Source organism: Cervus canadensis, chromosome 10 (genome assembly GCF_019320065.1).
Source record: "Cervus canadensis isolate Bull #8, Minnesota chromosome 10, ASM1932006v1, whole genome shotgun sequence".
NCBI lineage: Eukaryota > Metazoa > Chordata > Mammalia > Artiodactyla > Cervidae > Cervus > Cervus canadensis.
Genome location: NC_057395.1, coordinates 54,147,303 through 54,162,603, shown reverse-complemented (window position 1 = coordinate 54,162,603; position 15,301 = coordinate 54,147,303). Strand labels below are relative to the sequence as shown.

The 15,301-nt window shown below is 51.8% G+C and overlaps 1 protein-coding gene across 2 annotated transcripts in view; it reads left to right on the top strand.

Annotated features, from left to right (window-relative positions):
* The window catches only part of CDH4 (cadherin 4), a 475,216-nt gene that overhangs the window by 456,199 nt on the left and 3,716 nt on the right, over positions 1 to 15,301 (top strand). For both annotated transcript variants that reach the window (XM_043480167.1, XM_043480168.1), the window contains exons 9-12: positions 8,682 to 8,867; positions 13,032 to 13,285; positions 13,789 to 13,931; positions 14,360 to 14,593. In XM_043480167.1, coding sequence (XP_043336102.1) covers positions 8,682 to 8,867; positions 13,032 to 13,285; positions 13,789 to 13,931; positions 14,360 to 14,593 — 817 coding nt within the window. The remainder of the gene's footprint in view (positions 1 to 8,681; positions 8,868 to 13,031; positions 13,286 to 13,788; positions 13,932 to 14,359; positions 14,594 to 15,301) is intronic.

Here is a 15,301-nt window from a genome sequence, read left to right as displayed (position 1 = left end):
AGCCACCAGGAGTCATGGGCTCCCAACGCCTCTGGGTTCCCAAGGATCTGTCCTTTGGTCCACTCGCCTGGGGTGGAGGTGCTGACAGGACAGAGACCTACACCCACCCTGCAGCTGCCTGGCCGGAAATGTGGTGGGTGGTGGGAGCGTGGTCAGTGAGGGCTCCTGGGGCACCGAGTAGATGAGAGAGTAACTGCAACAAATGAAGACCTGGGGCACCAACCAGGCTGCAGAGCCCCTCTCCCCCAGCACCAGCCTGGGCCTCTGGTCAACCTGTGGTCCCCACCAACCCCGTGAGGCTCAGGACCCAGTTATGGGAGAGGAGGTTGAGGCTCAGAGAGGCTAAGTCACTTACCCAGAGCCACAGAGTCCACGAGAGGAGCAGCTGGGAGTGGGCCCCAGAAGCTGAGCTCTCAGGGGAAGGAGAGGAGACCCTTCCCAGGAGGTGGGTCAGCTTGCTGTAGAGGCATCTCACAGGTCAGAGCCCCTTGCAATGAGCCCACGTCAGCATCCCCTCATCCTGCTTCCCCACGGCCCCCACACCCTTCAATCCCAATCTCGCAGCCCTCTATCCTGCATCCCAGAGTCCCAGGCTCTAGGTCCCGTTGGACCAAGGCGGGAAGAGGGCAGTCCCAGCTGTGAGGGCACAGTGCCACCTGGTGGGCAGATGGCAGATCGCCCTGTGGGGTCAGGGTGGGATAGCTTCCGTTTTGTGGGCTCTCCAGGGCCAGGGGGCAACGTCCAGGGAGTCTGGACATGAGTGAGACATCCCCCCAGCCTGCAGGAACCCCAAGCCCATCCCCAAGGCAGCCCCCACCCTTCTGCGGTTTTTCTGTTCTCAGCATGGATCCTTGGAAACTTTCAGGAACAAATTTTCATTATGTCTCCCAACTTAATCATTCTCTTTTAACTTGAATTTTGGTTAGGTCATTCACACACATAGCACAACAACTTAAAGTTACAAAATGACTTACTTTGAGGAAGAGGCCCTGGTGTTTTAATTCTGTCCTTGCGTCGTTTCTAGTTTTCTGTTTATGATGTGTCCTGAAGACATTTCCACATCCAGATTCCAAATGGCCTTGGAATTTTTTCAACATGTGTTTAGAAATAATTTCAAGTTCACAGAAATGTTGCAAGAATAGGAATGGGGAATAGAGGAGAAGGCAGGATGGTAGAGTAGAAGGCCTTGAGCCCATCTCCTACCACAAAACTCAAAATCACAACTGCTGAACAGTCATCAATAAAAAAAGACTGGGACTTGCCAAAAGAGATTTTCTACATCCAGGGGTATAAAGAAGAAACCACAACACGATGGGAGGAGAGCACTGTCACAATGTACACAAATCCCATCTCAGGAAAGGTCAGTTAAACTAAAAATTGGTTCTTTGAGACTATTACAGGCAACCATATGGCAATAAATTAGACAACCTAGAAAAAAACTGACAGATTCTTAGAAAGGTACCATCTCCCAAAACTGAACCATGACAAAATAGAAAATATGACCAGACTAATAACAAGTACTGAAGTTGAGTCTGTGATTTAAAACTCCCAACAGACAAGAGTCCAAGACCAGATGGCTTCACAGGTGAATTCCATCAAACATTTAGAAAAGAGTTAACACATATCTTTTTGAAACTATTCTGAAAAATTGCAGAGGAAGCAACAACTCATTCTATGAAGCTACCATCACCTTGATACCAAAATCAGGCAGATGCTTCAAAAGAGGAAAATTACAGGCCAATATCACTGATGAACATAGATGCAAAAATCCTCAACAAAACACTAGCAAACAGAATCCAACAACATATTAAAAGTATCAATCAATTTAAAAAAAGACTGGGACCTCCCACCATAAGCAAGGAAAATTCATCCCAGGGATACAAGTATTTGTCAACATCTGCAAATCAATCAGTGTGATCCACCCCATTAACAAATTGAAGAATAAAAACCATATGATCATCTAAATAGATGCAGAAAAAAACTTTTGATAAAATTCAACAACACTCATTTATGATAAAAAAAAAACTGTCCAGAAAGTGGGCATAGAGGGCACCTACCTCAACATAATAAAGGCCATGTATGACAAACCCACAGTTACCATCATACTCAGCTGTGAGAACGTAAAAGCATTTCTTCTAAGGTAAGAACAAGACAAGAATGTCCACTCTTGCTGCTTTTATTTGGCATAGTTTTGGGACTCCTAACCAAGGCAATCACAGAAGAAAAAGAAATAAAACTTATCCAAACTGGAAAAGAAGTAAAACTGTCACTGTTGGCAGATTACATGATCCTATACATGAAAATCCTAAAGATGCTAAAGATCCTAAAGATGAGCAAGAGCTCATCAATGAATTTGGTAAAGTTGTAGTATACAAAATTAATGTATAGAAATCTGTTGCATTTCTACAAATTTACAATGAAAGATCAGAAGGGAAATTAAGAAAACAATCCCACTTAACATCACAACAAAAAGAATAAAATACATAGGAATAAACCTACCTACAGAGACAAAAAACCTGTACTCAGAAAATATGAGACACTGATGAAAGGAATTAAAGACAACACAAACAGATGGAGAAATACACTAAGTGGATTGGAAGAATCAATATTGTCAAAATGACTCTACTACCCAAGACAACCTACAGATCCAATGCAATCTTGATCAAATTACCAATGGCATTCTTCACAGAACTGGAACAAAAAATTTCACAATTTGTATGGAAACACAAAAGACCCCAGACAGCCAAAGAAATCATGAGAAAGAAAAACGGAGCTGGAGGAATCAGGCTCCCTGACTTCACACTATACTAAAAGCTACAGTCATCAAGACACTATGATACTGGCATGAAAATAAAAATATAGACCAATGGAACAAGATAGAAAGTTTAGAAATAACACACACCTATGGTCACCTAATCTATGACAAAGGAGGCAAGAATATATAATGGAGAAAAGACAGTCTCTTCAGTAAGTGGTGCTGGGAAAACTGGACAGCTATGTGTAAAAGAATGAAATTAGAACATTCTCTAATATCATACAAAAACTCAAAATGGATTAAAGACTTAAATATAAGACCAGATACTATAAACTTCTAGAGGAAAATATAGGGAGGATGCTCTTTGACATAAATCACAGCAATATATCTTTAGATCCATCTTCCAGAGTACTGAAAATAAAAACAAGTAGGGACTTCCCTGGTGGTCCAGTGACTAAGACTCCTCTCTCCCAATGCAGGGGGCCAGGTTCAATCCCTGGTTAGGGAACTAGATCCCACATGCCTCAACTAAGACCCAGAGCAGCCAAATAAATAAATATTTTAAATAAATTTTAAAAAAACAAATAGGACCTAATAAAACTTTAGAGTTTTTACACAGCAGAGCAAACCGTAAATGAAAGGACAACCTACGGAATGGGAGGAAATACTTGCAAATGAAGCAACTGACGAGGACTTAATCTCCAAAATACTCAAACAGCTCATGCGGCTCAGTATAAAAAAACCACCCAATCAAAAAATGGGCAGAAAACCTAAGTAGACATTTTTCCAGATAAGATATAGAAATAGCCAAAAGGCACATGAAAAGATGGTCAACAATGCTAATTAGTAGCGAAATGGAAATCAAAACTGCAAAGGGATACCACCTCCCACCAGTAAGAATGGCCATCATTTAAAAGTCTGCAAACAACAAATGCTGCAGAGGCTGTGGTGAAAAGGGAGCCCTCCTACACTGTTGGTGGGAATGCAGACTGGTGCAGCCACTATGGAGAACAGTATGGAGGTTCCTTAAAAAACTGAATACAGATCTAGATATTATCCAGCAGTCCCACTCCTGGGCATATATAATCCAGAGAAAACCATAATTTGAGAAGATGCACACATCCCAGTGTTCACTGCAGCACTATTTACAACAGACAGGACATGGAAGTAATTTAAGTGTCCCCTGAGACAGGAATGGATAAAGGTGTGGGACATAATGGAATATTACTCAGCCATAAAAAAGAATGAAATAATACCATGTACAGCAACAGGGACGGATGATGATCACAGTAAATAAAGTCAGACAGAGAAAGACAAATACAGTATGATATCACTTATATGTCAAATCTAAAAAAACGATACAATGAATTTATTTACAAAACAGAAAAGAGAAGCAGGGACTTAGAAAACAAGCTTAAAAGGGAAGTGGGGAGAGGAGTAAATTAGGAGTTTGGGATTAACATATATACACTACTATATATAAAATAGATAATCCACGAGGACCTACTGTATAGCACAGGGAACTCAGTATTTTTAACCTATATGGCGAAAGAATCTGAAAAAGAATATACATATCTATACATACAACTGAATCACTTTGCTGCGCACCTAAAACTAACAGACACTGTAAATCAACTAGACTTCAGGCAAAAAGAACAGCCACTCACGTGACCCCATCAACACCATCCTCCATACCTGCCGCTCCCTGTAGACGTGCCCACAGAATTCCTCGGAACGGCTGGACGATCAGCCATACGTTGTGAAGCCTCATGTTCAAACACCTCTTCCTAAGAGGAGGGTTTTCTCTCAGGGAAATGGCTGAGACCCTTTTCCCACCAGAGACACCTGAGGCTCAGAGAGTTACTTTTGGGCTGCCCGAGGTCTCCTGCTCCCCCGGCCACCTGCTCACCACACTCCTGTCCTCCGAGACCCTCCCAGCTCCCATGTCCTCTGCACCTGCCAGCCCTCCCCAACCCTGGCTTCTGCAGCTCCTGAGAGGGACTCGAGGCGGCCCCTACACCCAAGCTCCTGCAGGGCGGGTCCACGGGGGACCACTTCTGTCCACTGTCTCGAGCCCTGGTCTGCCTTTGACAGCCTGGCGTCCTGTGGCTCTTCGTGCTTCTAATCTTAACCTCATCTGCCCTTCTGCACACCAGCCACACTGCAAATACCCTGAGCCCCCAGAAATGCTGGATCCTGGGTGACCCACAAGGAGGCAAAGGGGAGGGGGAGAGGAGGAGGAGGAGGACACCGTCCTGACTCCTTGTGTGCACCGGGGCATCTGCACAAGGGCAGGGGGATGACCAGCAAGATACTCCCAGGTCCACACCCACCTCTGAAGAGTGGGAAGCCCAGGAATTACACTGAGACCCCGGCCAGGGTGTGCATATGACCAAGGAGGCACCCTGGAGCATGTTCCTGGGGCCCCGTGGCAAGCAGGACCCCAGGACACGGTCTGCTGGGCTCAGGGGGGGCTGGCCACACCCCCATACACAGCTGGGCTATTTTTGTCAAGTTTAATCAAGAACAATCAGCAGAAGCTGAAGAGATGGGAGGGTGGATTTGCATGATCCGATTCCTATTCTTAAATGTTAATTAAAGTCATTTTCCCTTTGCCTGCTCTGGGCCTGCACTACGCTTGCTGACCCTGCATGGCTTTCCTGCTGTCAGAAGGCCACTGACCTCAGCACTCCCTGGGGGGCAGGGCTGAGCCCCCAGAACACAGCCCCACAGCAGGCCCCGGTCCTAGACCAAAGCCCCAAGACCCAGCCCCCTCACCAGCCACACACAAGCCCACAGGAGGGTCTCCTGGAGTCGGGAAACGCCTTCTGCCCCCAGAGTCCCTGTTGTGTGACCTTGGGCTGATGGCCAGACCTCTCTGAACATAGGAGTGTCTTCCCCTCTTTACACCTGAGTGTTACACAGCTCAGGGTGAAGCTGGGAGCATCCATTGAACTACAGGGAAGTTTGTTCTCTGCCCTAAAAATGCCACTGGGTGGTACCTGCCTTCCATCACAAGGGGCCTGACTTGGCAGTTGAGTGGACAGGGTTCCAGCTCTGCCTTCAGCAGGGGAGAGGTCAGGATGGAGGCGCCAGAACATTCATTCCAAGTCCAGTTTCCTTATCTGTTAATTAAAAAAAAAAAAAAGGATGGCAAAGGAGGTGGTCAGAGAAATTCTTATATGTTGATACAATCAATACAACAGAACCGCTTGAAACAAACATGAAGTGATGTATAATATTCTAATATGGAAAATCCTCCAGATAGATTAATCACTGAAAAGCCAGTGGACAGGACAGGTGAAGAGCACAACAATCCTTTTCTTGTAAATAAACTATATTATGTAAATATCAAAAGAGGAGGCCGGGAGTCCTGCAGGTACATAGTTGTAGACTGTGGTAGGTTTGTTTTCACTGTGTATTTGACTAGATGACCCCATCCAAGACAAGCATGAATAAAATTAGGTTAAATATTTTTAAAAGGGGGACTTCCCTGGCGGTCCAGTGGCTAAGATTCCCTACTCCCAGTGCAGGGGGCCTGTGTTCAATCCCTGGTCAGGGAACTAGACCCCACATGCCACAACTTTGAAGATCCCACGTGCCACAAAAGGTCCCACGTGCCACAGCTAAGACCTGGCAGAGCCAAGAAATACGTATCTTTAAAATGGAGGGTGAGCTTCTGGCGGTTCCCATCCCAGGCTTTCCTGAAGATGGAAGAGAGGACAAGCCCCAGTACCCCCTTTCTGGAAAGGGGGTGACCAAGCCCGCCTGTGAACCACAAAGCCAGCGAGGGGCTTCAAGGTGTCTTATGGCTGAGGGTCGGGTCCTCCCCTGAGCCAGTGTCACGGGGGCACGTCCCCGCATTACTCACGAGCTCCTACCACATCACCGCGAGGAGGGGCGAGGCTGCAGCGTCCCACCCGGTCCTGGGCCCTGGGCTCCTCCCGGGGGTGGAGGAGGATGGACGTCAGCCCCCAGGTCTCACCCCGTTATTATGAGCCACGGCTCCCACCTGTCGGCTCCCGATTCCAAACTCAGCAGCCAACAGAAATCGCTGCAGTTTCACTGGACAGGAAACTAAACTTCAAAGGTTAAAATCACCGGGACATTGTGCCGCCCCCACCTCTGACCCCTTGCACCAGCCACCCCAAGCTCCATCCCTCTCGGCCCGTATCCCTGAGCTGGAACTTCCCTCCCTGTTGAGTCCCCAGGGCCTCACGTGTAGAAAAATGAAGAGAGAGAGAGGAGCCCAGAAGTGCAGGGTGGATAGGAGAGAAGAGGAGGAGACTGGAAACCCCAACTGCAAATAACAAACTGAAAAAATATACATTAAAATTATTGGGATGTCACTTCCCAACAGAAGCCAACTCAGCCCCTCAGGCCCCAAGGCTGGCGGGGCTCGACCACATCCTGGCTGGACAAGGGCTGCCAGGACAGATCCCCAGGCAGGGGCCAGGTCGGGGCACCCCCTCGCAGTTCACACCCTCAGCCATACCAGGTCCTGGGCCCTGGGAGAAGGTGGCAGGAGGGGGCAGGTCCTCAGACCTGAGCCGAGATGGGACCAGTCATGGCTTGAATAGGGGGCACAGAGCAACATCTCGGGGGCTTGGCATCCCCCAGGGGGTGGGGGGCAGGCGCTGTCACCTCCATCTGCTCGGCGCAGCTGAGGGGTCGCTGGGCTTCCCTGTTCCCTGCCAACTGTTCTGCTACCGTGACCCTCCCTTGGGAGGAGTTAGGATTGAACAGGAAATCCACCTGCCCCTGGGGTGGGTAGGTGTGAGTTCTGGATTACCCACCAGCAAGGCAAGAAATCCCATTCCAACGCTCCTTAAATCCCTCCTTTCCCAAATATCTGCCTTAGTATCCCATGGGGCATGGGGGAGGCTTTCCCTGTGCCTGAAAACCTCAGAAATTAAATTAAAAACTCATGATGGCTAGGGGAAGGCTGACAAGAAAATCCTAAACCAGACTTACCAGCTTAAGGCCCTTCTTTGAGAACCTTTATTAAACCTGCATGAAATTAAAATACCCTTTTCCAATAAACTTCACCCGGAAGTCGGTAACCATGGTTAGAGCTGTGCTGCTGTGAACACAAGGAAGCCCTGGCCATTTGTCCAGGTTTGTGCCCGGCTTTTGTGGCCCAAAAGCACACTGCGCAGTCATAGGTCAGTCACGTGACTTGCAGATCCAGTGTTAAAGTAAGGATGCAGGGCCCTCGTTCACAAGGAAGAATTTCCAGACTGATGCAGAGCATAAACCCAGCTCAGGGCTCTTCTGAGCTGGGCCACGTCTGCACAGCAGTGATTCTCACTGGTGGGAGGCGCTCAGCTTTTTATCAGCACCTCAGCACCAGCACCAACAGCCATGCAGACTCACACACACTTTGCCTGCCCATAACCACTGCTGCCCTGTGAACCACACTCGCTGACGGGGATGGCTCGAAGCCCTCACCAAGCTGCGATAGGAAAAAAATGGGCCAAGGCTCCGTGTCTGGTCACCTGCCCACCCACAGCTGCTGACCACAGGCCCCAGGGCCCATTAGGGACCCAGAGGCGATTCGGTTCAGGAAGCCCTTTGCAGCTGCTGCCCACTCCTGTTCATTTCCCGTCCCACGAGCACATTTTACTCTCTCGTAAGCCCCAGGTACTAGCATTGGTCCCCCACTGCACGGAGCAGGGCAGCATGAAGGGGACTTAGGGGAGCAACCTGGCGTTCAGGTGTCACAGGCGGGGTTCGGTATGCAGACAAGCCTGGGCCTCTCTGGACGCCCCTGGGTTGGCACAGACGTGGGATGGGCCGACCCCTGGGGATCACCGTGTGGAAGCAGCTGGAGGCAGAGGGCAGCCCCCAGGGTGGGCAGGGGTCTCTCTGATCTCACCAGGCTTCCATGTGGGTTCCTCACACTGTCTTTTCTGACACTCTACAGTACGCTGGGGAAGTTCCAGAAAACCGGGTGGAGATGGTGGTGGCAAACCTCACAGTGATGGACCGAGATCAGCCGCACTCCCCGAACTGGAACGCCGTCTACCGCATCATCAGTGGGGACCCCTCGGGCCACTTCAGCGTCCGCACGGACCCCACCACCAACGAGGGCATGGTCACCGTGGTTAAGGTGGGTGCTCCCTCACTTCCCGCCCCAAGACAGACGTAACGGAAACGACGTCCAGGTTCATTGCCTGCACTCCCAAAAGCCAGGGTCAAAGGCAGTCTCACAAGGACCAGTCACATGACCCCCAGGACGCTGCCAGTGTGACCTGGCATCCCCCGCCCCACCAAGAGAGAACTCTCCCATCTTCTCTCCACACCCAGCCCAAAGCTCCCGAAGCTCGAAAGCCGAGAATCAGCCTCTCCTGCTTCCCCTCAGGAAATGACAAGCCCTGTCGGGGGCAGTGAGCAAGCTGTGACCCAGGTGCCCGGAGGAGGGTCAGGAGGAGAGAACACCAGGGAGCAGGCCAGCTCAGGGGTCGCAGTCCCTCCAGCCCCTCCTCCCCCTGCAGCTCCCAGAGCAAGGCTTCCCCTGGAGCCTCCTGACCGTGGAGACAGTGCGGCTCCTGGGTTCCCCACAGGCTCTAGTGCCCCCGGCCCAAAAGCCTGCACCCCGCACTGGGCTACTCCCTCTTGGGGCATAGACCAGCCCCTGGGCTTTGAGCAAGGGGTCGTGGCCTTGTCGGGGGGAGGCAGCCAAACAGAGACCAGGTGAGTGTGTCAGACTCCGACTGAAGGGTGGGAGCAAATCACCTATTGATTTCCCCAAATTGATCATTTTCCCAGTTACAATTGATCATATTCCCTGTTACAATTGATCATATTCCCCATGACAAATACGCTTTCCTTTCCCTCCTGTGGACCTTACTGGCCATGACCATCCTCTGGAAGGTGTCCTCGCTCACATGGTGACACAGTTTTAACGCAAACACAGCATTATCCCACGTCCTCCAGGGACACGACCTGACACACACGGGAGAAAGATCACTTCCTCCAGTGACTTGTTCACAGACGAAACCACTGTAATTCTATGAAACAGTGTATTCAAGCGAAGTGGCCCCCATTTTACTCTCAGGGGGGCCCTGGGGGAGGGGCTGGAGACCTGGCAGCCACACAGGTCTTGGCGGGGCAGGGAGGCCTCAGCCATGAAGGGGTAAGTGCCATGCAGGGATGGGGGCCTCACTGGGGGCTCTGGGGGGGTCTGTGAGACACCCCTTTTATCGGCAGATGAGACCACGCCTGCAGAGGATAAGAGTTCCCCCTCAGGGTCATCGGGGGTGGTAAGGGGACAGTGGGGAGGAGATGAGGGTGTCGGCCCCAGAACCCCGATCTCTGCTCCCGCCTCCAGGCCCTCCCGTGGGCAGGCACCCTCAGCCCCCTTTCCATGCCCACCCAGTTAGATTACTTCTTAAACTCCTTCCTGTACTCCATAGCTTATGTAGTAACAGAGGCTGAAAAGGCATGAGTTTGATGTACCAGGCATTATGACTAAACGCTTACAGAGACTGCGGTGGGAGTCCAGACAGGGCGGGGACACCTCAGCTGGGCAAGCAGGGGGCCCGCCTCCAGCACCCACAGGTCTCACAGGACCACTGGCCCCACGAGGCCATCAAGTCCCCTTTAGCAGAGGTGTGTCGCAGTACTTATCACAGACGTTTCCAAGGGCACCTAGCCATGAGAGACAGGAGTGCCGCGCCTGGCACTGCAATTCCCTGGTTGCTAGCGTTGCTCTATCCATGCTTCCAGACCTCAGGATGCCCTCCTCTGCTCTCCTAACCATGTCCCGCTACAGCCCCTGGCACAGCCAACCACACCTCTGCAGTCTCCAGGATGTGTCCACACCTAACTTCTCTCCATTTTCCTAAGGCCATCTGTGCTGTGCCGTTTTTCAAGTCTGGATCCCAAAAGGGTCCCAACACTGTGTTCGGTTGCACCATCTCTTGAATTTCTCCACACTGAGACCATCCCCGCCCCCCCCCACTGCAGACCTGTCACAAACTCGGGGTCCATGGTGCCAGCCCTGTCGATGGCTTCCTCATGGTACATCTGGTCCCTCATTTTAGAGAATGTGCTTCCTGACCATCTCAAATCTTTCACCCATTCATTCACATGAACACTCCATCCAAACTGAACATAGGAGGGTTTTACTTAACTTCATTGCTTTTTGTACTTGATCTCATTTCTCTTACACTGAAACTCTTGGTTGGCTCCAAACAATGTTAATTGCTAATTTACTTGAACCTACAACACACAGTTGCCCCTCCGCGTCCATGGGGTGACTGGTTCCAGGACCTCCAGCTCAGGGAGACACCAAAATCCACAGATGCTCAAGTCTTTCATATAAAATGGCACAGTATTTCCACACAATCTGCACATACTCTCACATATATTTTAACTTATGATACCTGATACAATACCAACACTGTGTAAATAGATGCCTGTGTGTGGCAAATTCAGGGTCTGCCTTTTGGAAATTTCTGGAATTTTTTTCAAATATTTCCAGTTGGTGGTTGGTTGAGTCCACAGATGTGAAACCCATAGATATAGAGAACTGACTTTACGTAATAAACTTAAAAAATAACAAACCAAACAGCACTGCCAACACCAGGAAGACCAAATGAATTTAAGACTTTTCTGCAAGAACTGTTATCCTCAGAATAAATACCACGAAGGACTCACGATCTAAATACTGTCCTAGTCACTAGAAATCATTATTTTCTTGGGAGTTGTATTACCATTGAGCATCACCGACTCAATGGACATGAATCTGAGCAAACTCCGGGAGACAGTGGAGGACAGAGGAACCTGGCATGCTGCAGTCCAAGGGGTTGCAAAGAGTCGGACATGACCTAGCCACTGAACAACAACAAGATTTTATGTGGCTCCAAAAATCAAAGCTATACGGCAAAACATGCAGCAAACTCATGCCCCCAGACTCCCCTCCACCGGGTCCTTCCCTCTGCTCAGGGGTGACCATTTTAACGAGGTTTTTTTTCCCTCTTTTCAGCATTTCTTTCTAGAAGTACGAGCAGGTACATACACAAATCCACACTCCTCTCCCCCTTTTACACAAGAGGCAGCACATGAAGGATGTTGCCTTTTCAGCTCACCAATCCATCCTGGAGGTCTCGCCACTTCTGTGTGCATCACCCTGGTTCTTACAGCTGCAAATGTCCCCACTGTGTGGACGCGGCTCGTCCGCCCACCAGTGCCGTGGAAACCGTGGCATCCTCGGTGAACGATACAGATGATGCTGTGATGAACGTTCTCGGGCACGTGCTACTTCACATGCATCCAAGCAGAATTATTCAAGTTCAGTCGCAGTGTGACGTGCTGCTTGTTGTCCAGTGAGACTGCTGCGAGCTCTGCCACAAATAATTACACGTCTTGGGGCCCCAGGTAGTTCTGTGCAGCTTTCATCCTCCTCAACACGTGAAGATGACCCCGCAGGCCAGCCACACCCTGCAGACCACACCAGCACTTATCAGTCAGGGTCCTAACACCCCAACATGTGTGTGAACTGGAAAGAATGTTCATGCAGGGGCCCACACAGAGGTGAAGGGCCCGCAAGCCCTCAGGGGCTGGTGTCCGGTAACTCACCCCTGACCGGATGGGTGACAACAACTGAAGGACGTCCTCTCACAGCTCTGGGAGGGTCCCCCTAACCTCATCCAGTTCCTGGTGCTGTCCTTGGCTGGATCCATACCAGCCCATCTCTGCCTCTGCGCCTTCACCTGGCCCCTCCCTGCATCTCAAGTCTCTCTCCCTTGACTCCCAGGCACCCATGCTTGGACTGGGGGCCACCTCAATCCAGGGCAACACCTCTCAAGACCTTCACCTTCATCACACCTGCAAAGACCCTATGCGCCCAAAGGGCACATTCACAGGCTCCAGGTGGACACATCTTTGGGGGCCACCCCTGCAGCCACCACAGCACGTGAGCAGCCTGGACAGACAACAGTCCCCCAGGGTGTCAGGGGCAGGGTGGGGGCTCCACACTCCCAATGCAGGATGAGAGCTGGAGGCCTGGTTGGGGGGCGCCTGGGGGAACTGTGGCCCCCAGGGAGCCCAGCTGCTGCCACTCCATGACTTGGGGGTGGAAGGTGAGGTGTGAGGTCCTTCAACCCCACTCTCTCTCCTCCCACTGCCCTAACCCCACAGGAAGCCAGACACAGAGGCTGGGGGACGGCATTCCTGGGGACTGGCCTCTTGGGCCCAGAGCTAGCAGGTGCAGACCAAGCAGCCCCGTGGGCACTAAGCCGGCTGCCCCTCTTGGTGCCTCTCATTCCAGGCAGTCGACTATGAGCTGAACAGAGCATTCATGCTGACTGTGATGGTGTCCAACCAGGCGCCCCTGGCCAGCGGGATCCAGATGTCCTTCCAGTCCACGGCGGGGGTGACCATCTCCGTCATGGACATCAACGAGGCCCCCTACTTCCCCTCCAACCACAAGCTGATCCGCCTGGAGGAGGGCGTGCCCACTGGCACCGTACTCACCACGTTCTCAGCAGTGGACCCCGACCGGTTCATGCAGCAGGCTGTGAGGTGGGCCCGCAGAGCACCCTCGGGCCCTGGGAAGGGGTGCCCCATGCTCCACAGAGAAGAGTCCTAAAGTGCCCCGTGAAACCTGAGACCCAGAAAGTCCTGGGTGGGTGATTAGGGGCACCCCTAGGCAGGGAGGCCCAGTCTGGGGACAGCTGGATCACCAGCCACTCAGCTGCCCCGACACAAGACAGTGGGAAAAGCTTGAAGGACATTAATCCACGTCTAGTGTCAGACTGGGTCCAGACCCCACCGCTCATTCCTGAGCTGTGTGACTTTGCAAGTCACCAGCCCTCTCTGCTCCCCCATCTCCCCTCTGTAAAGGGGGGTGATAGGAGAATCTGCCTCCCACGGTTCTTGTGAGGTTGAGTAGCCCGTCCTCCTCAGGGACTCCCAGCCACTGCTGTCACCGGCCCAAGTGAGAGGCCCCAGTGAGCTCAGAGAGCAAGCGGGCGGGCAGGAGGGGCTCCCCCAGCCCCTCGCCTCACCCCTCCTCCTCCCTGCAGATACTCAAAGCTTTCAGACCCAGCGAACTGGCTACACATTAACGCCACCAACGGCCAGATCAGCACGGCGGCTGTGCTTGACCGCGAGTCTCTCTACATCAAGAACAACGTCTATGAGGCCACTTTCCTGGCGGCTGACAATGGTGCACCCAGAGGCAGGGAGATGTGCTGGGTGGGGGGCTGTGAGCGGGGCCCCCTCAGCCACTGGTGCCCCGGAGCCCCTCCCTCATCCATTCGAAGCCTGCCTCAGCCAAACAACACGATTGTTACTCAGGTTGGAGATGCCACCAAAAGGCAGGACCACGGTCAGCGGAGGACAGAGGGAGCAGCTCTGGCCAGCCGGCACCAGTCCTCCCACACTGTGGGCCTGCACTGAGGCAGGGGCTGGGCTTGGGGGCTCCAGGACGACCACACGTCCGCAGGCGTGTGCCGCTCATGCGTGGTGTGCAACTGAGTCGCTGTGTATGTCACACGGCAGAGCCAGTGTATGGGGCCATGGGGTGTGTCCTGGGCAGGCCTGCGCTCGTGGAGCCCAGGAGTGACCGCGTAACTGCCCATGTCCGACCCACAGGGATCCCCCCGGCCAGTGGTACTGGGACCCTCCAGATCTATCTTATCGACATCAACGACAACGCCCCTGAGCTGCTGCCCAAGGAGGCGCAGGTCTGTGAGAAGCCCAGCCTGAATGCCATCAACATCACAGCGGCTGATGCTGACGTGGACCCCAACATCGGGCCCTACGTCTTCGAGCTGCCCTTCGTTCCAGCGAGCGTGCGCAACAACTGGACTGTCACCCGCCTCAATGGTGAGCCCGCCTCGGGCACCCGCCCACTGGCTGCCCGGCCACCGGGAAAGTCAGACCGAGTCCGGAGGGCAGCCCCACCCAGGCCTGTCACCAGGGAAGCAGGAGCAGTGGAGTCAGGAGCCAGTCTCATAGGGGCTGCGCAACCCTCTCCAGGGCAGGGGCCCTGCCTACTCCAGGGCTCAGCCACCAAGGAGGCCCCAAGGCAGGCCCCAACCTTGTCCTTTAAAGAGCTCCACATGACCATTCTGCCACTGTAACCGCATGTGACCGAGACCACTCCCCGAGCCAGTCATTGAACAATGGGCCCCACCACCACCACCATGTTCCCTGAGGCACTTTCCTAGCCATGGTCTTGGTGGACAGGGCTTCCAAGTTCTGGAGTCCTGATAGCATTTACTTGTTCCCCAAACCCTTGCCAACACAGCATTATTGTTTTAAAATCATTTTTCTAATTTCTTAGCCAAAATCACTGTTTCCACTTGCATCTTTTAACTACCAGTGGACATTTTTTCATCTATTTGCCATTTTTTGCTTCTGTGAATTATCTGTTCAATGTCCTTCACTATTTTTCTTTGGAATGGTTTTTTTTTCCCTAATTGACTTGGTAGAACTCTTTCTATGTTAAGGACATAATTCCTTCATCCTACATGTTGCAATTGGTCTATTCCTGAATTGCCAAGTCTCTTAACCTTACAGGACAACAGATGG